Raw genomic sequence first — 25,066 nt, forward strand, 5'->3', positions numbered from 1 at the left:
ATGATAAGTGGAGATGACCTTAAAGGAAATTATCAGCAATGTTTATATGTAGATTTTACATGGCACAGTGTATATTTGTGCATGTATCCATGCATACATCAGTAGCTCATGTAAAAGCTAATGGACACAAGTATTAAGCACAACCAGGACAAATATTTTAAATGGCAAAAATTATAAAAGCTAAAAAAGATGGATATTATTGTGGCGCAAAAACTGAAAGGTGAAATCTTGATTCCAAAGTAAGTGTACACACACACAAAGGAAATCCATGGATGATTGAACATAAATAAGTTTCATACCCAATTTCAGGGGACAGGTTTGCTTCAGTATGCTGACAGTATGTTTGTGGCTGTAATGACTCTATATGAAACTATCGAGAGCTGATAAAGAAAGTAAGGAAAGAATTCCAGTGTTGTAACAATATGTATAACATTACTTGCGATATTTTACTAATCCTGCTACTGATCTCAGAAAAAAAAATACACAAACCAAAAAAAAAATCCAGCGTAAAACCAAGCAGAAAAAAAATCCTACACTAAAATACATGTACAACTGAACCTTGAAATACAAGATCCTGGGCCACTCCCTGTGTTTCAATAAAATTTGCATTTTAATGAACAGATAAAACTGTTCATTCTTTGAACCTTAAAAACAACTCTTGATAAGAACATGTAGGAATGTGGAAAGTGACTGGAATAGAGAAGTATCATCTGGCACCTCATCCAGAGAAATGGTTTTTCGAGGAAAGTATTAGTCACTGCATGAGTGTAAGTTTCTGAGGATGTCAAAAGTCTATTTTGAATTATCAAGCACTCAACTCTTCTGAAATTGACTGGAGGTGAAAGGTGTTGACCACCCCTAAATTAGTGAGACAAGCAGAAGTAAAAGTCAAAACGTTGAAACTGATGCTCAAGCTTAGAGGATATTTCTCGTATTTTAGCTGAATAGAAGCAGATATGTATTCTCAGAAATAAAAGGACACTTCTTTGAATCCTAGATGTGACATAGACATTTAATTTGAAAGATTTTGACTTAGGGCATATTAGCCCTTGATGATTTCCACAGCCGGCAGCATGAGAAACTGATGAGCTCCAGTTAGCTGTGCTACCATTTTGTACAAATGTCTCTTTTGAAGGTATAAAATCCATTAATCATGTAATGGAAACACAGCTGTGCAGTCACTAAAGAGATGGGATACTGGCAAGTGCTTTAGACTGTTATATTTTCTTGTATTTATTTTCCTCCTATTGCAGCTTATTGTATGAGAGATTTAGTGTTACATATTTTGAAACAGTTTTGACCAAAGTTTTTGTACAGTTTTTTAGTTGACACTGAGTTTTGCAGGGAGCGACAAGTTCTCAGCATAACGGAAAAACAGTGATGTACAAAACACATTTGAGATTGCAATAATGGACCATTGTCAAGAGCAGTTTGGTAATGCCAGAAATCACACAACAGCTCAGATTCCTTCAGGCCTCCCACTGCCCCTGGATTGTCTGTGCAATGCAGAAGCATTATCATTGGCAGAAGGAGCGGCCACAGGAATTGAAATAAATTGTAATTTAAAATAAAAGTAACCAAATATACTTCAGGAATGTGATGTTAAGCCACACTCTGATCTGTTTCAGCTCTACATGATGCGGCAGTAATGTTTTCATAGGCCAGTACTAGACTGATTTGTTTAGCTTTTTCTCTCTATGCATTCACCATTTGCAGTGATGGTAAGCTATCAATAATCAGGAAGGGACCTGATTTGATGGTCAATACACTTAGAGAAAATTTTCTTCACAGCATTAGAAGATGTGCTTTACAGGGCTGAGGGACCATGGCTGGATCTTTGCAGGGGCACGGACCTAAGAACTGAGATAAGTGCTAGCTATTCACAATAAGGGGAAATGTTTCAGAGGCCATTCTTCAAAGATCTTGTGAAAAGATTAAGAGATGCAATAACAGACATGAAGTAAAATTACATAACCTGCGTTGCAATATGACTCAGCTTTTTGGTTTTGCAGTAGCTTACATAGCCCCATACAGTTTTACTCTTCCGTACAGATTACGAGAGACTCATTTGTGATTCTGAGCCTCTTTCATAAGAAATACAGCGTGCATCTCAGAATTCCCATATGTATTCCTCTACATGCCAATGAGAATTTGGCCTTTAGGTTTTAATTCCTGTTGGTATATGTTAGCTAATGGCTGGCATCTGCTTCTTTGCTGTAAAGAATAACTATAACAATCAAAGAACTTTATTAATAATTTAAGAGAAATGTTTAATGTTTAAACATATTGTAAAAACTTTAATGAAACCATTTGGAAGCTATTTTGCATATGGCATTATGCTCCTTTATCCTACTGGCATCAAAAATGACATAATTTTTCAAGAAGACAAGTTTCTCTGTAGAAGAATTGCTTTCACTACAATTCTGGATTTCTTCAGGGTACCAATTACATTTCAGCTTTTGTATTTTCCAGTTTCTGTACTTAGGCAAAATGAAGGAAAACTGTTTTCCTTTGTGTTTCAAGAGGAGGTCTGTTTTTCATATGTCCAAAATACTATTTTTATTCATGGGTCTGTGTGGGTGGAAGATACTTAAAGGTACTACTCCTTATCAAATACTGATAACAATAACACATATACTTGATAGGAACTAATGAGGTCAGGGCAAATCGGCACATTCTGAGTTAAGGAAACATTAAAGCTGGTACACAAAAACAGAGTGAAGTGGAGATTAAAGAATACGGTATAGAACTGGATACGCAAACAAGATTTCTGTATGCGAGCACTGAATATTTTCAGTATTACATCTAGGACAGCAGTATTTCTCATCACCTCCTGTGAAAAATAAGCAATTCTTTTTTAGCTAATTACTGATATACCATAGTTATAAAGCCTATTGTTATCAGCTTACTTGTAGCAATGTTTCCTATCTGCCTACCATCTACTGCGTAGCTCAAAGGTAAAAAAGAGAGAACACAGCAATGACATCTCCACATAAATTTAAGAGGAGCTGTAAGTAAGGAGACTGAAGATTAACATTCTTTTAGCATGATTAAGTAATCAGGAACATCAGTCAGATAATGAAGGATTTTGTTGAGATATTCAGATTGAAAGACATGGTAGTACAATTCCTTTTATAGAAATCAAGATTTTCTTGTATTATCGTTCTTTTTGTTAAACCCATACAGTAAGCAGCTTTAGCTTTCTTTATAGCATTATACTGTTCTGCAGGGTTCCATAAGATCTTATGGTACATCTGGTCAAATAATGCATCTGGCACACGTCCAATGTTCAGATTTTTCTGCTAAACACAGAAAATAACTCTGTAGAGAACTAGAATTCATTGTACACTTCCTGTCAATCCCAATCCATTTTAAAGGTAATAATTATTACAAACACTACACATGTGGTACATATTCAATTTGAGATAAGGCAATTTAGAAACTAGGGCAGCCTGTTTGTAGCAGACCCACTGTCTGCATACAGATGCATTGAGTTAGTGAGTGATGGTCCATTTCAGGAACGCACTGCTAAGCCAGCATGCTGGTGGTGCAGCTGGAGCTCACCAGTGACTCAGGAGGTAAACCCGTAAGTTGTAAGAGAAAGTACAAAACGAGAGTAAGGGGCTAGAATGAGGAGTTGTTCTCGTTAGGGTGCTAGGCTAAAGCTGTATTAGTTGCGAATACCTAAGCATACATGACCCTTTGAGCTTTTAGAAGGTTCTATGAATGGGACTTCTCTTGTTTTCAATATAAGTCTCAAAGTGTGTTTCAAGTGTCTCAAAATTTGAAGAAATCTACACACAATTTGATATCTACTCTTAACAGTTGTGTGCTAAATACAGCATAAGCTATTCTTTCCCTCCCTGTGTTTGCAAACTTTCCATGTTTGTACAATTTTTCTCTCTTAGAAGGAAAAGAATCTTCTGATCTCTATAAGAGCACAAAAAATAGCCTGAATGTAGAGGAATCTGGAGACCCAATACACTCTTCTGCCATGATTTCAGTGTCTGAGTGTTGGTTAAATTTCAGATTAGGGAGCAGGCAGAACTGTTGCTTTGCTCCTGTTCACTTTGAATAGCTACAAAAAAAAAAAAAAAAAAAAGAAGTGAATGCAATATAAGAAACTAAGAGCACTTTTTTTCCCAATGTAACATTTCCAGTGTTAACTTTGAGCAAAACTAGCTCTTTTTTGTTACGAGAAATAGGAGCTTCAGACCTTTGCACTGACCACTGTAACGTGGTCATCTGGACTCCTTCCTGAGCAGCACTGGCTGAAACCCCAGTCTTGTCTTTAACGCTTTTGAATGTGGACTTGCATGATCTCAAGTAAGCTGGGATTCAGGGGCTGTTCAACTGCAGAAGGAGAACCATGAGAAACTAGGGGACAGTGTACATCAGGTCTAACTTTTAAGCTCAGTCTCCACCAAAATGGAACAGTGTAATTTATGCATGCAACCTGTTAATTCTAAATAGGAATTTGCATTTTATTGTCTCCTTTAGTCTAGGATCTCTCTTTTTTTGGTGTGTGTGTCAGATCTGAGTGCCATGTATTAGTTAAACAGAATTTCCAGTTTACTTTCACAGTATTAACCATCAAATATGTCAACTTATTTCAGCCAGTACTATATTTCAACGATACTGTATGCCTCAGAAGCTAACAGAAAAAAACATTCTAGTAAGAAATTTTCCTGCAGGCACATTCCTCGTGCACAGCACTTATGCAAAGAATGATTAGCATCTGGTACCGGTGATAGCCTTGTTTCAAAATCAATTTATTTCAGTCTCTGCCAATCACTTATGTGGGCATATTTGATGTCTCAGTACCTTAAAGGTCATTTTTTCCTTAGTAGCATTCCTCAACAAATCACAACAACAGCTGCTAATTAGGCCGTTCATTTCAAAATGAGAATTATGTGTTGTGGTGGTTGCTGCTTTGCTAATTATCAAAGACATTTTGCTCTAAGTAGGGTTTTCATCAGTCTGGAAATACACTTGAATTTTTTAAAAGTCAAGAGACTGAACTGTAAGAGCCATTACATCCTGACATTTTTGTGGCCTTTTCTTCCTAGAAGTGTAAACAAATTATCTACAAACAATCCAACTTCTGATAACAGAAAATAGTATGCATTAACCAGAGATAAATTAATACAGGCTGTACACTTGAGAAATATTTGTAATTGTAAATGTTTTACCTCTTAAAGACTCACAGAAATAGCAGGACCAAAAGCACAGGGCACGCGTGTCCTGTGTGACTCTGGAAGATTTAAGTTAAGGGGCACTAAACCCATTTCATTTTGCATGATTGCTTCCTACAATTTGAGAAGGCTGCATCTCCCAAATACAGAATGAGTGCGGGATATCCAGACTCGGACCCCTGACAACAGCACATTGATGAACCTGTGGCAGTAGTAGGACAAGGCCGTCTCCACTCAGCCACTCCCCTTCTCTATCAGGGAAGACAGAAACAGAAGCTGCAGTCCTGGCCTGTGCTTCTAACAACAGCTACAAACTCAGGTGAAAGCATTCAGCTACTGGAGCAGAATTTGAAGTAAATTGTTTCTTTTCTTACGAAAAGACAGCTGAGAAGAATCTTGCAGAATAGTCACTACACTGTGTATCCAGAGAGAGGAGATCTGTTGCTTAAATTGTGAGTTTCAGTCTGCTTTTGTGTAACTTGTTCACAGAGAAAGTTAGGCCAGCAGAAATGCAGTAGAATGACTAGTTCACAGTCATGGTGTTTCACTAGGACACAGTCAGCTAAAAGCTGACTTCAGCTACCTCCTTGCCTTTAGAATGTTAATTTCACTAAGCGGTCTGATGCTATTCAGGAACCACTCCTTTGATTTAGAGGTTTCCCCTTCCAGTAGATTTGGACATCTCCATTGTGATACTTGACTTTTTAAGTTATGCTCTGCTGTTCAGATTTGTTCAAATATGTTCCAGTTTGCTTCAGTCTATAATTAAAAGTGGAACAGAGAACTCTAAACTCTGTGTCAAGGCTGTTTAGTAGCAGATCAGGGTCCAGAGACTACAGTGATTTGATTTTTTTTTTTGATGAATTAAAAAAAAATACATATTTTGCTACACTCAACTGCCTGGAATACAGCTCAATTTATGATGTAGAAAATAGCTGATTAATCCCTAACCTGATGAAAAATGTATAGCTATGTCATAAATGAGCTTATCAAATTTTGAAAACTAAGTGTATTTTCAAGAGATTTTCAGACGATATTAGCTACTTCTCTACAAGGTGATGACTTTCCACAATCAGAGATAATCATGTCTGCATTATAGTGTAGAGATGAAAATTTGAATAAATCAGTATTACGTCCATCAGTGGGCAAAGAACTAAGATCACAGTCTGAATTTTCAATTCTTCAACATCAGTTAATTTGCTGAAGTAGTCCTAGTAACGCTAAGTGCTCCACTAAGGTTTCTCAGAAGTTATACAGTACTGAGTTCTCATTTTACCTTTGCCCTAATCTCAAGCTTGTATAAAGACCTTGAAGGTGAAGGGCCACTGAAATCTTAACACGACATCTTGTACATACTGCACTCCCAGAGCAGCTGAACAATCGGGCCAGAAGCTTTTCTCTATAAGGGCAGGTGTTCCCTAAACGGTTTGCTATCAGGAGAAGCAAAAAAAGTAACTGTTTAACTAATGCAGAAAGAAAGGCTCTTGCACTTAATTTCCAAAAGCAGCTCTCATGATCTTGTTAGACACAAGTGTTTCAGAGGTCACTACATAAACAAGGATTAGACTGGTGGAATAAATGGAGAGAGGCAGGGCAGTATGCAATATAATCCCTTGTTGGCTGGACATAACTTGCTGTGTCTCCCAGTACTTCCCCTTCCCTGCTTCCATAGGAGATGGGTTTCTTAATTCTCTTTCCAGAATTTATAACTTTCTGGCACAGTATTTTGCCTGAAAGCAAAGACCCTTGCACGCTTGTCCAAAGAGAGGTATTGCTCTGTTCTCTGGTCTCTTCATTGTAACTATTCCCTGGAATTAAAGGAAAAAAAACTACTAGGAAATGAAGTAACTCATAAGCATGCTGGATAATATTCGTAAATGTTAGAGGAAGTTAGAAGCTTCTCTTAATACTTCATGACTAGGAAACTGTGCTGATCTACACTTGGCACTTGAGTGAAAATACTGGAGGGCACAGACAAAAAATAGTGAAGAATATCTTATCTTCCTGTAGAAAATACAGTATTGTCCATGTATCCCTTTCTAGAGTTGATATAGAGATTTATGGTCTGCCTACTGTCAGCAAACCAGTAATTTCTCTTTATCTAGCAACATCCTGCCCAGCCACTGATTTACTTGTACCTGAGCAAATCAGCCCAACACAACTGTACCTCTGAGGAACCCAGTGCAAAATCTGGATGACAATGTCCCAAGATTTAGAAGCAGATATTTGCCTGCAGCATTTTGTGAGGTTATACTAGCAGCTGTAAATAATTCTAGCAAAAACTGCACAGAATCAAATAACTTCTGATAAAGTGCTAGCAGTTCCATTTTCTCCTTCACTGAAGATATACTGGACAAATTAAACTTTATATGTATTAAACTCAAGAGCACTCTGTTTGACCTAATCTTGTTCGCATGGAAGGGAGTGTCAATTTTAATGCTACAATCACTATGACCATAATCAGGTCAATGATGATGACTTAAAAATACTACCATAGAACATAATTCATACTAATAAACAAACAATAAGAACACAGAGAGAATTTGTATCAATATTTAGTGAGACTCAGGACATTTGGATTGAATGAAAACTCTCTAAAGTCTGCATTTTCGCTAAATCTTTTTCATCTTGTCTTATGACAGTGTTAAAATAATCCATTGTCTATGACAAGATCTACATTACCTTCTACTTTCAACTTCTGGAAGTTTCAGATCCTTAAAATGTAATATTTCTCTTTTATTGAATGTTAAGCAGTGATTGACTGGATAATAAAGAATACATGGGGACTAATAATTATATGGCATCTTTTAACACATGTTTTTAATAGAGTTCTAAATTCTTGTTTAAGAACAAAGATAGGCTTTAATTTGACATCAGTATATGAAGAAAATCATGCCTGTCTTTTTTCTTATGTGCTTTTTAGAGCAAATGATGAGGTATTATGAGAAATGCAGAACTCAGCAACACGGCCAAAAACACTGTCACTGTATACTGAATTTCATCATTGAGCTATGAAATTTTAACAGCCAGTAGAAGTTGTGAATAAAATTATGCAAAACAGAAGAGAAAAAGCGTTAGTCTTTAGACAAATAACATAACTTCACAGTCCGATTTACAGTTTTACGTCTGATTTCCAAACTTTTATTAATTTTAGCTTCAGTCTCAACTCACTGTCTTGTCAGCGTGCATTACAGCTCACCAGTCCATACTGAAGGACCTGTCATATTGTAAAAAATGATACAGAGTGCCCTGGAATAATTATATAAATGAACTAAAAAGTCCTCTCTTTTGGCCAGTAAATAGCAGTAAAAAGGATTTAATTTGCGAGCAAGGCCATTGGTCTTAGCAACAATATCCATTTATAATGCACTATAGTCATACATAATTATGATAATGCTGAGTGTGTGGCTTAGTAAATTTTCTTCAAGATAATACTTGGAGGGGGAACGAAGGAAAGGGGCTGTGCTGATCTCACCAAAACAGCTATTTGTGAAAGGATAATCTATGGATTAGAAAATAAATTAGAAGAATTCAAAGGAATTTTTGAACTGTAATATTGTAAGAGAGGCTGAGGATTTAGAGCTTATGGGGGAAGGGAAAAGGAGAATAGAAGGAGTGCGTAAAACTCAGAGTTCCACAATGAAACATGGAATTCTTTTTCTGTGTGTTCAAGCATAGATTCAGTCTGTTTTCACTACCCTGTTTGGAACTGCTGAATGAGTGGAAATAAGAGCAGGAAAACAAACAAAGCCAGTATGCATTTAAACTATATGTTGGTTATTTCTGTAGTTGAAAAGATTCATATGTAATTAAAATTTCAATGGCCAATCTCTCTCTGGCTATGTATCACTAAATCATGCAGATGAATCCCTGAAAAAGCCTTGTATTCAAAGTTTAACAATTGTATATGGAATTCAGTATTTCTGAAAAATAAGAGCAATTCCATAGTACATGTAAATGCTATTCTCTTATAAAATATTCACCAGAGAAAGGTCCCCTTCTCTGCTAGAATATTTTCCTCAAAGCATCAGCCACACAGCCTCCCCTAGTATGAAGAAATGCAATTGAGAAGACCTATCCTGTTCTTTAGCTAAAATTTCATTCTGGAAGTACTGACCAGAAGCTTTTTCTGATTTTAAATCTGTAAGAGTCTGATAGTTGAACTAATACTAAGGCCGGTATTTTTTCTATCAAACTGTTTTTGATAGAAAATTGGATTTTTGATTACATTGATTTTGAGATGTGCAAGAAGAGGTAAAAGTTTCTGTATACAATTTCTAATGCTTAAAACAGAGAAATTGCTGAAAAAGTTACTGGATTGCATCATGAAAATTGTAGCGTTGGACCATATATTCCCATTTTGTTCCAGGAGATAGATTTTCTATAACCTGAGGTTCTTGGGACATACAAATCAACATTGAAAGTGAACAAAACAGCATTTACATGACTTGTCACAGGAGCTAGGTAGCCACAACGTAGCCTGACATTACTCCTTGTGCTGGAAAGTATTTTCAACACTGCAATGCCACCTCTCTGGTAGTGAGAACAGCCCCATGTTTTTCAGCACTTGTACTACTCACTGGTTCAAACTAAATCAGGTCATGTAGCTTCTCATCTCTAAACTTTAAATAACAGAATGGAAGTTATTTTTCTAATTATATCAGATTTTTAACAAGGTAGAAATTAAGTGATGTCATCACTAAAGACAGTGGGCTGGACTGCAGTTTTTACAGTCCTCTTCCAGAAATTGACATGGGTCCAACCTCGCAGAACACTTCTCGCTTATTTAGCAGAGCTCTTGGATTTTCTTAACCTCATGGCCTTTTTCAATGGAAACTGATATAAACTTATATCTCCTTACACTTTATCTCCTTGAGTGACATTTCAGATATCTTGGGAAGAATAGATTATTACTTTTTTTTTTTGTTTGACCAGAGAACTGTTACTGTTTCCCTGGAAAAATCTCATCTTTCCCCTACTGAAGACATTAGGCCTTTTCAGTTGCATTAACAGAATTCCATCCAGCTGTATTTCAGATTCTGTCTATTCCTTGTACGTGTTGAAGACACAAAGTCTGTTATTTCCGTGTCCTACCTGTTTAGTTCTCATTTTGGAATCTGATGAGAGATTGTTGTAGGTATAATGGGCTTGTGTGACTCCACAGAAAAGAACTGCAACAATACCTGAAATGCAAAGAAAAGACAGTTAGCTGCTTCTATTTCCTTTCTAAGATTTTTCAAAAGGCTGCATAAAAAAGGTAACTAGCTTGTTAAAAGGATTTTTGTAACAAAAGAACTATAAGATATGCTTTATGAGAACATATTTGAAACTAGATTATTTTTCTTTGCTAAAAATCATGGAGATCTTGAATCATCAGCGTGGCTGTCACACATTTCTACCGTTGCCACAGCTGTGAATTTGCCAAGCAAATGCAATAACGCATTTGAATGTGATAATATCTGATCATAATCTCACAATTAGGAAAGATTAACATAACTGCAATATGAAGGACTTCAGACTATTTGAAAATTTTGGTAGAGACTGAACTGAAAAGGCTAACATTTTTTAATACATCCTCCTGAGCACTGGGCCTGCACCTAACTCACTGGAACCATTGAGTTACATCACTGCAATGCGCTATTTTAATTAGAGTAGCTGATATGACTGCAACTTCAATTTTCTTTCAGCTCTGGAAACAGAAAAAGCAGAAAGAACCCACACAGAAAATAGAAATTCAAAAATAAATGCCCACCAGTGATCATGTGTAAATGCTCATGGAAGAAGAAAATGAGGTATTTTTCTTAAACCTGGGGCTTGCACAACAGCTCAGGGCTTGTTCATGTTCATTCCAATCACCATTTCCATGAAAATCTCCACCCACATTTCTTGAAGCATGTAGAGCATGCAAGTTCTGCTTGGTTTCTTGACACACACCTCCACAATGTCCACTGGTTCTGTACAGAGCCAGATTGCGGGATGATCATACCAGACCTGTGATCTTCAGAACTCTGATACAGGCAGTTTTCTGCCATCCATTCCACAGTGTTTTAGATCTTGTGCTTTTCAGCCCTTCTACTTGCTGCCTCCTGTCTAAGATCTACAACATGTCCTAATTGGCATTAAAGTTCTTTTTCCTTGTGGACCATTCTGTGAATTGTTAGGTAATTTTTAGCTCACAGGCTGCTGACATGTACTGAAATAGCACTGGTGAATCCTGGAAAACTTACTGAAGCAACAAAGCAAACAAAAATATACCAGCCCAGGGTCGTACAATGTGACTACACAGTGGCTTTCTAGACTTCCAGAGTGTTAAACTAGCATGAACTGAATCATATAAACAAGTTCTACTGGAAACAAACAATATGAATTAAAATTGTGAAAGTAATCCAGTTCTGTGCCATTAATCTTGGACTTGAAACGGGGTAAAGCTTTGTTCATCTACTCCTCCAGCATTGTGGCTCCTGAACTTACAAAGGCCAGCAAGAAAGGACTTAGAGAGAAGGACAGAATCTACAGTGCTGTGGACTTCAGTACAGCAAAACTGATGTAAAACAATCTTATTTTAAAAGGATCAATAGAAGTAGGCCAAGTGTAACATGGTCACAGGGGAAGAAGGATGTTAATGTTTTGAACAAGTGTCAGATGAAAGTGCTGTTGCCTCAGTAGGTTCTTAAAGGGTTTATTCAAATCTAAGTGCTCTAGTTTTAGTGACTGTGGTAGGTGAAGTATCCTCTTCCTCTGAATCAAGGCAGAGATAAGAAAGCAAGAAAAAGGACAATGCTAAGTCTATTTCACTTGGGGGAGTACATGTATGGGGTAAGAGCACATCAACACATACCAGTTAAGTCATTATTACCATATCATATCTTTCTCAAGTTCCTGACTCTTTTTGGATTGCTAACCATGGAAGTATTGTCCAACAAAATCCAACTGTTTTTTAGCAAGCCTCTCTTGTTGCAGGGAAGAACAGAGGCCAGACATTAATATGAAAGAAAACGTATGGATGAACAAAATGGAAATATGTACTTGGCACCAGGGAAGAAGATGGGAAAGCAAATTTTTTTTTTCCCCTCCTCATGAGTAGCATGAACATTTTCTTTGCTTCTGGGTTCTCTTTATATTGTAAACTTACACATATTTTTTCTACTGTACACAGTCTCTGTAGCCAAGAGAAATCATAATGAGCTTTAGCTGCTGTCTTTGCTTTATAGTACTTATTTTCTTACATCTGTTTTGATATTTTTTCATTTATCTATTCTAACCACACTGAGGCCTTTCTTTGCAGTAAATAATGTTGGTAGTGGTGAGACTGTAATTGTCTAAATATGTTCCAGGAAGTTCATTGTTCTTACTGAGGTATAATTGTTCTCTTAAATAAGGCTAAATCTTTTTTTTTTTTTTTTCTTTACCCCCACTAACTACATGATTGTGCAGAAGTAATCTGGGGAGTCTGTAAATTTTCAAGGCATTCTCATATGTAATGGGATGCTCAAACAGTGAAGTTTCAGTTAAAAAATCATACCTAACCAGTAATGTTCCTAACCATTGCTAACTCTGGGCTCAGTAACAGGAATAGGGATAAGAGTTTGTGATTCACTTTCTTCTACACGAGTCATCATTGTGCCAAGTCTAGCATTTTTAAAATTGACTATTAAATTCAGTGATGATTATACATTGTTTTATGACTGCTAAAAAACTGTTTATTGTTGGCAGCAGGAGAACTGAGAGAGTGACATAAGGAATAAAATGCCCTAAATCTGATTTTACAGTAGGAATAAATGATCTGAATCATGTAATTATGGAAGTGTAGAAACCTGGGAACGCAGTGGAATATTTCAGTTGCTACAATTGGAAGCATAATATGTACTGGCTGGCCATGCCTTTCACAATGAATGATTCACTAAAAAGCGTACAAAAAATTCAATTTTCTTACAAATGATTACATAAGAGTAATGCTCAATTACATGCTAATGTAACTGCAAAGGATAAAGGAGAACAGTACCCCAAGAGGCAAACAGGGGTCTTATTAGTTAGAGGGAACAAAATGAATGAAATCTGGATTTCATTCTTTGTTAGCCTATTAAAGCTGATTTCTGAGGTTAGTTGGATTGCAAAATATAATTTGGAACATAAATTGGGTTGTCAAATTTTTGCGGGCTTTTTTTCACAGAGAAATAGAGGAGAACAAATATGATAACGTTGAAACTGTAAACAGGAAGAATTTATTAGGTGCAGGGAGGCAGATAAAGTGAGATGGTCCCTTCTACCAGTCCTTGGCAGCCAGTGCTGTAATTTCAGGGTGCTGGGGTCTGGCTCAATTCCAGTGTTGTTAAAGCGTTTCATTTGTTAACTGGCAAAGTCAGCCACTACAGACAATTGTAGTACTACACTGGCAGAACAGGTTAACCTGAGCAGAAGTTTAGAGATGAAATGGGAAATGAGCTGTTGAGTGTATTATAGCTGCTTGTCTCTTTATAGATAAAGTTACTGACAATTTTCACTTGATATAAAAAATGAGAAACCTCACAATACAGTTGATAGTCACTAGTGAAGTTTCAGCTGCGGCTTAATCTCTTTGAAGAAGTTTCATTAGGCATAAAAGCATTCCATTGTGCTTGACTTTTGCTCCTTATCTAACAGAGAAACCGCTTATTAGCTGTTAATGTAATTTGTGATCTCACATTAGTTTTGCTGAGTGCTTGTAGTTGAAATCCCTGTTAAGACAAAAGCCAGTAATATTAAGGGATAACGTAGGAAGGACAAATGTTAACATGTGTAAAAATAAATAAATGCTAATCTTAAAATAATTTCTGTATTGTGAGCAAAAGAGGATAAATGTCCATTATGCAATATTTCACAAGTACGCAAAGGAAATATACCCTCATTTTTCAATAATTGGCCCTATAATGGAGAATAAAACTGTGTGTTTTGTCAGAGAGGGGCTGCATGTCTAGAGTGTGTTTTTAACGCAAGTCTGGAAGTGACTGGACAAAATTTAAACTTCATAATTTGCTAATTTGAGAGAAAAAAAAACTGTCATGTCCCTAGCTGTCAGGTCCTTTAATGGCAAAAGTAAGAATTTAGAAAGCAAACAAAAAAACCCCAATACCCTACCTTCTGGAGAAACAAAGGAGGGAATGACTGGATAAAATGCAGAACTTGTGGAAAGAGCTGCAGGTGAATTGACAGGTTTTCATCACAACTTTGAAGCATTCCAGAGCTTCAGGGATGCCTCTGTGATGATTCCCAACATGCACATGCCACAGTACAAGTAGGAGTAAGACAATACAGAGCACTAGATAAAGAGAATTTATATAAATCAAACAATGTGGAGTTTTATTTATGTCGGAAAATCTCCACACAGCCCAGAAGGCACATTCCAGTGCAGCCTGAATCTGAGTGACATGAAATGAGACACTGCCTTCTGCATCAAACTGTTGCAGTAATAAGGCTATAAACCCAGCAGCAATAATATCCCTATTCAGTTTGTTTTCAGTGAGGGTACAAAGTGTGACTAATCATTTTCTTAATCCTGAAGCGAAGGTTTAAGGCTTCTTTCACCAGACCTGCACCAGTGCAGAACCACAGTTCCTGCTTTGTTCATAGAGCTTTCATCTCTGGAGTTGTCTTAAATTGATTTTATGTTGAAGTGACTTGAGATGACAGAAAACAACAAAAGACAGAGCTGAGGGAATCTTTTATGCCCTCTTTTGTGGAATAAGCTGTGATACTGCTTCTGTCTACTTCAAATGGGACCACAGCTTCAGTGTTGTACTTCTGTAACTCTAAAAGTGTTACTGCATTCAGTTTAGGTTGGAGCTCCTGTGGTGAGACATGCTAGGTTTAATTCTAGACACGCTAGGAGTTTTTATTCTGTTTACCCTTAAAATACAGTCTAGCAATAACACCTCAAATTAATATGGGTACTTACCTTCAGCTTAGTGCTCCTGTTCTGATTTTAGGCAACTGATCACCAATCTCAGCCTAATGCCATGCAAGAACATGCTGTACTTTTCAGTAAAAACAAACACCTTTCTCCTCTTCTCTTACTGTCTTAGAAGGCTGTACCTACAGCAGCTCCCATGTTGACCAGACCCAAGCACAGCCTGAAGTATATGCACAGTCTAGCCATGTGACTGTTTACAAGGGTAAATGGGATAACTGAAACTGCACAGAATATTGGATCTAGCATTTGTATCAGCAAAGTATGTCTAGAGCATCCTCTCATGTAGAGGACTCATTCCTGACATCCCTTGACTATCACATAGATCATCCAGGACCATCTCTGAAGTCCTGTAGACAAGTAATGGGTTAGTAATAAGTGGAAAACCTGCCTAGTGGTCATCCGTCTCTGTGCAGCAGTGCAAGTGCCAGCTTCTTATGCATGTAGAGCCTTCTTCTCTAATTAGACTCCAATTCCATCTTTTCCTACTGGGAGTGGCAGAACTGCAGCTTAAGAAAGATGAAGTCTCTTTCCTTTTGACCTAGAAGCCACGCTACTCCCTCCCTTGTTACTGGAGAGTCTATCTACTTCCCTCTGTGACACAACATGACACATTATTTATGAATACTAAGGAAAGAAAACCACAAATCTGAAAATTTAAAGCCCCAAATAACCTCCTTTTATGGAATAATGTCAGGCTGGTGAACTAAAGACAATTAGGCACTAAACTGCACTGTGCACACACTGCTAGAACTGCAGAGAGACGGATATGTGATGAACCCTTCTGACAGGGATAAAAGGTGAAGAACTGGTCCCAAAAGTTCAATAAGGCAATGAGGTAGAGGATGGATCTAAAAGAAATTACGGCAAATAGATGAGAGCAGTGAACAGCCACAGGGATTAATGCACTTTGTTGGCATTGATAAAGGAACTGGGAATTGGTGCATTTCTTCTTGCTGTGTCCTAAATACAAAGGTAGCCCAAAACTGTCCAGTGGACCAGCTCATTTGGAGTTTCTTTTTGGACTAGATACATGTGTCACAAATAAACAGCTTACTTATTTTTGGAGGAAAACCTTCCTCACTAGGTAGACTGCGCTCCCATGTTAGCCCCTGAATTAGAAGGTGGGTGTCAGATACATCATGAAACACTCAGACAAGAATTGCAGGGGATGAGGGAGCAGCAATAATTTGTTATCACAAACTATTTCCTTCATAATGATCAGAAAACATTTTGGGCTGGGCTGGATGATCTCCTGCAAATTTTTTTCATTTGAGACCTGTTGTCATAGGATAGGTCTTTGTTTGGCATGTAAAATAAAATCTGAAAAGGTTTTAAGAAATCCTTCTTTCTTTGCCTACACAACTCATTCAGTATCTCTTATACCTGCTCAGGAGAAACTTTGCACTAGGAAAGAAGAGCTGCTGTCCATAATTCTGATCGTTTTACACTGCTAAATTCTATATGACTTTGAAGTATGCATTAAATGAATACATACGTAGATTTGAATGCATTTTTGAAGATATATATATGTATCTCAGTTTATTTGAGTATCTACTTAGTTAAAACAGCTGTAGGTGCAGAGGGCCTGAGGTGAACTTTAAATACCCATGTGTAATGTGGAATCTTTTGTAGACTATTGACTTTTTGATCAATTAAAAATTATCAAAATTTATCAAAATTATCAAAATTTGTTAACGAGATAGCAAATAAGCAATTAATGAAAGAAGACATATTTTCCTCATTTATTTTGACAAGTGTTTAGTTCAAGTTATTTATGCTTACTTTTTCATAGCCTGCATATAAACGCTCTCTACTGGAGATTAGAAAGCAGCTATATTAACACTGACCTTACTGTAGTACTCCCTTATTACGACTTTATTCAGCAGGCAGGAATGATATACACTTCAGGGCAAATCAGAAAATGTGTAAATTGCTTAGATTCTACTGCTGAAGAATCAGTTTACAAGTGTTATAGCTTGACAGTATAGCTATAAGATTAATAACCACTCCATTAGTTTATAATTTGCAGTTATCTATACAATAGTAATAGCGTAGCCATCTCAGATTTGCATTTTGTTTTGCTAATTTGATTCCAACAATTTTATAAGTAGGATCAGAGCCGTATATTGTTTGTTATTCATCCTGGGGTATTTTGAGGAATAGGATAATTGTTTTTAATAAAATGTTAACCTACACTACTATTCATTCACAATTTATTTTAAAAAAATCTGCAAACTTAATGCTCTGCTTTACCTACAATATACCTACACAAAACACAGCATAGCCTTTTATTTATAAGTTATGACATACCTCAGTATTAGACTTCAAAAGATGCTTGGTGATTGAAGAGACAGTGTGGAAAGCATTATAAGAATGAAATTATTTTTAGATTACATTACTTTAATAGCTATAGGGAAATACTGATGTCTAGTGCTAATCCTTTGAAGTTCATTCAGAAAGACTGAGTAGAAGAAACACAATATCCAGGGAAAATGAAGAATATAGGGGTAAATGATGTACAATGGATTGAGTTAATGTTTGAAGCAAGTTTGCTGAAGTCAGAGATTTTAAACTAGGAATTCAATTCACTGAATGGAGTAGTCAACCACAGCTACTGCATGGATATGACACCTCTTAATTCTAATGGTTGCTTTTGAGGGCAAACACGCTTGACAATAAAACCAGATGATGTATATATTAAGTAGGAAAAAGGGCAAAGCAATTAAGCTGGAAATTACTGGAAATAATAGAGTATGCATTACAAACTGAGTGTGTTCTGGAGGACAACTGGCTTCCTCCCAGACTCCATGTGTCTCCTCCAAGAGGTGCTTTGTGCATTACGTACCACTGTTGGGGATACTGTGTACAAAAATTGCATTTAACACAGATTCTATTAGGATGGGTATGAGAAATCAGAGCCTGATTTCTCTGGAATCTATACCTCTGACAGAACTTAAGTCAACTGAAAATTTATTAGGCAATACAGTAATTCTCCTGCTGAACTGTAAGTTTAAAATCATGCTATGAAAGGAGGAGACTTAGAGGTATTTAAGATGAGACTGAGAAAATGTTAAAGGAACATCAAAACTGTTTAAGCTAGACAAATAAAAATATCTAAAGTATTAATAAGTCAGTGTACTTAGAAAACATTGCTTTGGGCTTATGAAGCTTCAGGAAAGGCTCTCCAAGGTTTTTCCACCTTAACAGCTTCTGACAAAAGCCTTTCACAGAAACTACAAAACAAAACCTAATTGATAAAACTCTCAAGATTAAACTTTGCCACCTCACAACACTGTAATTATATATGTACATTTAAAATTCCGTACCAAGGCTAGTGTAAAAATCATGCTTTAGTTCAATATTTTTTTTTATTTCAAGTGTTTTCTGTACTGTAAAACAAAAGAGAAATAAAACTCTCTTCACACTGACTACCAGGAGAGACTACACTGTCATCACATTTGCAGCACGCAAAAGACATATGAGAATTTTTTTTCTGGATGTGCAGTTTGTAACCTTTGATGCAGCACCCAAGGCTATAAAAGGTAATAGTATTTCCCTTACAAATCCACTTTTTGGGTTTAATGTATAACTTAGTAAGTATGCATTTTCTCCTTGATGAAACACAGTATCCTTCTTCTCAGCTAGGTCTGTATTTTAAAGCATCTTTCCTTGTAAGTCAGTGGTTTAGGAAATCATTACCTCCCATTGAAGGCAAGTGATTATCATCCTTCTCTGGTGATGTTTAGTAATCGTATCACATTTTAAAGAGTCATTAAGCATAAAGACACAAAATGGGCTTTTAATCCAAGTGGTATCTGATTTTCTCCATGTGATAGAATACAACACTTTTTTTCAGTTCATGTGCCCTTTGCTGTATTCACTGGCCTGCAGATTTTGGCAGGAAGCAGGGCACGAAATTTTATATTTAATAAAGTAGAGGTGTTGGAAGATACAGGTGTAATACTAATTTGAAAATAATTTGTGTGGCTAAGATTTAAAACGTAGCGTGCTGGCTCCACAGAACTCAATGGAAATATAACTCTTGACTTCAGAAAGGCTTTGAACAATTTTGCAAACAAAACAGCGTGGGCTGCGTTAACACTTCATTAAGCAGTTTTCTTCCCCTGGCTTCCCATGACATTAATTAGAGCACTAGATTTTAGAGGTGACAGCATCAATAACATTAAAATGATCAAGCTATTAGGAAGTTTGTTCTTTCAAATCATACTTCTCAATAGTTTGTTATCTAGATAAACTATGTACATTGAGAACTTTTGCCTTAATTTCTGTGGACTCTTTATATTGCTAAAAGCAGCCCCTGGGTAGGTACTTGACTATGATTGTACAGTTTCTTTCTTAGTCTACATGGAAAGAAAAGCAATCAGATCTGTCTTTTCATCTTTCACTGGGATGCAACAGTAACTTAGTCCTTTTGTAAAAGGTGTTTACATAGGCACGCCAAACAAGATGATTTATTTTTCAGAAAAATCCAGAAGTAGCTGCACCCCACTGGCAATGCTGAGGGCAGCCCTGTCCTGCATTTAGTCATTGATAGTGGGGAAACCAGGAAGAGGTACTGGGACACACAGTGCATGAAGAGTAGCACACCATCCTTAATGGTGTATGTCACACAGCACTGTATATTTTGCTCCTCATGCTTACTGTCATCTTTGGCCCTACAGCGGGCAATAAATAGTGGGATTAATAGTGGGACTAATAGAGTGATGAGAAATTGTAGATAGGAGAGAAGACTGAGGACTTTAGCCTGATTTAATAAGTCTTGTTCTGGCAGAACTGTCTAATGAACCTACAGATTTCTTCTTGAAGATGAAACAATCTCCAGTACAGCAACTGGCTCTTAGAAGCTTTCTCTAAGATGATAAGATGTCATGCCCAAAATAAACATGCCATTTTCTCACGTTAGAGGTATATTATGAAACTCCTTTTATTCAATAAAATGCAACACTTACCTGTGAGACCAGCAGCTTCTGCTGATAAGAAGGCACTCCAAGATAGGAGGAAAAACAGACCTGTCTCCAACATGGGGAACTCACACAGCTTTGTAAATTTTGTCAAGTGCTGAAACATTACTAAGGAAAAGTAAAAAGCAACTATTTTGTAAGCTAAAATTGTCCCCATACTGGGGGAAAAAAAAATGAAAGAAAACTCACCATACTCATCTATACCAAGTGAATTCAGGAAAAAAATACATCACTTCTGAATTATCTTAAAGAGAAAAATCCAGCTCAGGTTATGAATTACTTAATTTGACAAGTCTGCCATTTGAAGTATTTCTGTAGTTTTTGAACTAGTGCCTACTGGCTGCATTTTATTTTATTGTCCCTGAAAAAGGGGAAAGAAACTCATTTTGTCCAGTTCTGCATCGACTGGCATTTGTTTAACATTTATACTGATGCAAGAAAAATGAAAGTAGCTGCTATTCGTACTTTATAGGGTTTTACATGACAAACTGTAAAATACAACAAAAAGTGCAGGGCAATAGATACGTTTTTTATTTCTATTTTAGGTAGACTTACTTCGTCTTATTTTGTACTCAGGAGTTTGTCTTACATTTTTAGATGATTGCTGCTAGTATGTAGTTCATAAATATGTTAATGTAGTCATAAGTTCATAATTTAACCTCAAAATACTTCAAAACCTCAGTATCTCACTATTTACAAACACTAAAGACCACGGTCTTGCCTAATGTTAAAAAGAGATTTGCATAACATTTGGAGATTGACTTAAATTCTTTGTGGATTCTGACAAATTAAATGACTTGTCAGTTTACGATTTGACTGTTTGCTAAGTCTTGAGTCAACCGTGGAAAAGTTCAAGCTGAAAGTAAAGACGGTCACTCTCAGATATCACACATATATACTTTCTCTCTGAAAATGAACCATAAAGGATATTAAAGCTGTGACAACCGCATAAGAGGATCCCATAGCAAATGATCCAGCAAAGATCCCCAGGAAATTTCCCACTGACTGAAAGAAAGCAGCAGCATCAAATGCATTAGGATTCTCCTTAGGACTGTAAATGGATATAGAGCTGAAAAGAAAACAAAGGGATGGGAGAGAGGGAGAGAAAATACAATCATGAATATAATCACATTGGTATGATACTGGAATCGATAACTGGAAATAGACTTTTTTAGAGACTCAAAATACAAAACAAGGCATCTCTGGGCTGATAGCAGATGGGAAAGCAAAGCAGATGGAGACTGGGGTGGGAAACAGTTTATTTTCAAAGTATCACAATGGAAATCAACAGTCTGCTGCCAGTCAGTAAACATTTTTATACTAGTAGTGCCATAAAGAATATTGTTTCCAGGCCAACTACACATTAATAGGTGGTAGGTGTATTAGAAATCTGCAGGGAAGATAGATAACTGAATTATTTATTGACCATATGTCTTCAGAACAGTTATATATTCACAAATATTCCTGATAAAAACTGCGGCTTTATGGCTGAGGCTCAAATGGGTGATACAAATCACAGTAGGTACCAAATATCTGCAGCAGCAATCTTGTCATAAACTACCTAGTAGTTCCCTTCTTGGTGTAACCCTTCATAAATAGAACTGAAAGCATAGCAGGAGCTCAACAACAGGAAACCTTGTGGACAGGATGAATGTTGTCCTACAGAAAGAAATTGGTAAAGTTGTCAAAGGTCATCTCCCATATCCCACTTCTGAGTTCATCCCTTAAGAGTATTTTTGAATGGGAAATGATGTCACCAGAAGGGAGACTGCACACTTAAAAGTTTTTAAGAGTTTCAAGGTTATTTAAAATTAACAGATAAAATTTAACAGATACACAGTAGTCCTAAGCCTTCCAAACACTAATTAAGCTACATTTCAGATATTTGTGGTTCTGTTGCTTTCAGTGCTGTAGGTCTTTCATGTACATTGTCAAAGAAAATATACTCAGCTTGGTACTGGATTCCAGAAAGTAGCTTGGATTGCTGGAAAATGATTGGTATTTTAAGCATTAAAAATTTAGAATTCTTAAAATATGTTGAATATTTTAAGCTCTTGCATATTAAGTATCCGGTCCCTGCAGTGTGATGTCTTCCATCTGGAGACCGGGTTTAGAAATGCAGTTCTGTATGGAGATTCTGATTTTCTAAGCAGTTACATTAATATAGGAATTTCCATACAACATGAAGACGTGAAAACAGATCTCATGTTTTCATCTGTAAAAAAAGGCATGAGGTTTCTAAAAGCATGTGATAGGGAACCACAAAATATAGGTGATGAATACATATCCCCTAAAACAGAAATCCCTGTTCACCAAAATCTGATATGTATAGTTATGTTGATGCACCACCACAAAACTAATGAAATGATTCATAGTGGAAAGTGTCATTAATATAACTGCACAAAATACTGTTCCCAGAGGAAATGCTAACTGACAGTCTTCTTTTAGCTGTGAATCTCTTAGACCAGGGATCAGTTATAATTTCTTGCCCTCAAATAACTTCTGAAATGTTTGTCATCTCTGGCCTACTGAGTATTTGTTGTTTTAGACCCCGTAGGAAATAAAGTACTATATTAAGCCATATACACATTTGCTAAATGGATGAGATAGCTACATCTATCAGAGGAAATCCTATCAGCTGTGATACTGCATATGTTTAGCCTAGAGAAGAGAAGACTCTAGGCATTATTCTATTATTCTGTGATTCTATTATATATTACATTAAAGTGGCCTTCCAGTATTTAAAGGAGGCTTCCAAGAAAGATGGAGAAAGGCTCTTCACCAGGACATGTAGTGATAGGACAAATGGTAATGGTTTTATACTAAAAGAGGGTAGATATAGACTAGACACTAGGAAGAAATTCTTCATGATGATGATGGTGAGGCACTGGGATGAGTTGTCCAGAGAAGTTGTGGATGCCCTGGAAGTGTTCAAGGTCAGGTTCGATGGGGCTTTAGGCACCTTGTTCTGGAGGAATATGTCTCTGCATGTGGCGAGGGACTTGGAACTACATGGTCTTTAAGGTTCCTTCCAGCTCAAACACTTCTATGATTCTGTGATTCTATAATGTAATTTACTAAGTGCATTTTATGTACTTAGTAAGGGCTTCAGTTTAGTTAGTTATTTAGAGTTGAAAGTATTTGGTAGTGTGACCAGAAATGCTAGAACTAAATCTTAAGACATATCTTAACAGAAAAGCAGCTGCCTGATTCTCTCTTATTTAACTCTATTAAGTGTACAGAGACTGCAGCTGCTAATATATATTGATTAATGAATTATAAATTAGGAATTGACCTTCTACGTCACAAATACTACCACCATCATTATGTGGTGAATTCAGGGAGGTGAACCTGACCACATCCTAAAATAAAACAAAAACTGTTATATTAAATTAATGGGCTCTGGTCGCAAAAAGAATTCTCAGTAATAAGAAGCGAAACGAAAGAAGTATTGATAGGGAGTGAGTTTACTAGTCAAATTTCAGCTGTAGCCATTAACTGACTTTTTTTTATTAAGTATGTTAAACTTAAGACAAGAAAAGTTGACTTTGTTAAGACTATTAGGATTGCAGTTCACCCTCCAAATTACCAAGGGCTTTCAGGTACAGAAAAAAACATCCTATTCTTGGTGTAGTTATTTCAATAACAAATATGGAGTGACTCATTCTCACTGAGAATTTTTTCTACTTAATATGCCCCCCAGAAATGTGATAATTTTAACCACCATAACACAACATATGCTCATTATGGCAACTATAGTTTCTGCTCTAAATCTTTCCAGAACTCAGGTTTTCCATGTGTATCTTTTTCCTACTTTAAAAACTGTATTTATTTCTATTTTTTATTTTACATTATTCTGTACTAGTTTTATTATTTATTTTTCTGATTTTTTTTCTTCTCTAACACTCCTTTAACCCTTCCAAACATCTAAAATACACACTAATTTACCTGATAATTTTCTTACATAATCTATACTTAAATAGAAGAGGATTTAATACTGTTTATTTCATTAACTTCCTACTGAGTCAATAATTTTACCTAAAAGCAAAATTTCAAAGTTTAAAACTGGAGAAAACCATAATTAAACTTATAGTGCCTCTACGTTTCTGCTTGGTCATCAGAAAGCTACTCTGAAACATGCTGGCATGGCTTGTTATTTCTGATAGTCAGCTCTCTGTGATTGTTCTGAAAGGGGGTGATCTCAGTTCACTGACAAGCAGTGTGTAAAACTTTGATATTAAATTTGAAACATTTTAAAAAATATTAGAAGTTTTCTATTTGTTGACATAGACTAACTCAAAAATGAGGTATTTACATAAATTTATATCAAAGGTGGATTAGACAAATCCTAAAAATAAATATAATAGAAAAGTGTCATCAAAGATTGATAACTGAACAGAACTAATGAAAAAGATACATTTTATCTACAACCCATAATTAGATACAGTTGAGGAATGGAGATAAATATTTTTTGCAAAGTGCTGAATGAATGCTTGATAGACATATCTCACAAATATCTCCTTCAGTTCCTATTATCCATCTATATTATGCCTCTCCTTTTCCATTCAGTGGGTGGAGTTAAGAATAACAGCTTCCTCATTGATTCTTTTAAGGATTAGCATGTATTTTCTGTCATAGTGACCTATCTCACTGATCTCTTTTTCTTCCTAGTTCTTCTGTGCTTCCTTGATCAAATACTAATGGACAGGGTTAAGTGTTTTTGCAGCTTTCAAAAATGAAATATAAGCAATATTTCTTTATACAATGAATTGCAAGTTATGATTGTAGGTTTTGCTTGAGACAGAAAGAAGGATTAATGGCTTGTGCCATTTATTCCATGCTGATCATTCTGCTTCTTCCCTTCATGATCTGTTAGGATCAGTTTAAGATGACAGATCAGTATGATGAAAAATATTTCATTTATAGGGGATATAATATTAAAG

At 36.3% G+C, this 25,066-nt stretch overlaps 1 protein-coding gene across 5 annotated transcripts in view; it reads right to left on the reverse strand.

Moving 5' to 3' along the window:
• Positions 1 to 25,066, reverse strand: part of SLC9A9 (solute carrier family 9 member A9) — a 187,400-nt gene that overhangs the window by 89,397 nt on the left and 72,937 nt on the right. For all 5 annotated transcript variants that reach the window (XM_021395850.1, XM_021395851.1, XM_021395854.1 and 2 more), the window contains exons 7-9: positions 21,054 to 21,192; positions 20,112 to 20,217; positions 10,290 to 10,378 (exon numbers count right to left, since the gene is read on the reverse strand). In XM_021395850.1, the coding sequence (XP_021251525.1) occupies positions 10,290 to 10,378; positions 20,112 to 20,217; positions 21,054 to 21,192 (334 nt within the window). The remainder of the gene's footprint in view (positions 1 to 10,289; positions 10,379 to 20,111; positions 20,218 to 21,053; positions 21,193 to 25,066) is intronic.

The sequence above is a fragment of the Numida meleagris genome, chromosome 4, assembly GCF_002078875.1.
Source record: "Numida meleagris isolate 19003 breed g44 Domestic line chromosome 4, NumMel1.0, whole genome shotgun sequence".
NCBI classification, from domain to species: domain Eukaryota; kingdom Metazoa; phylum Chordata; class Aves; order Galliformes; family Numididae; genus Numida; species Numida meleagris.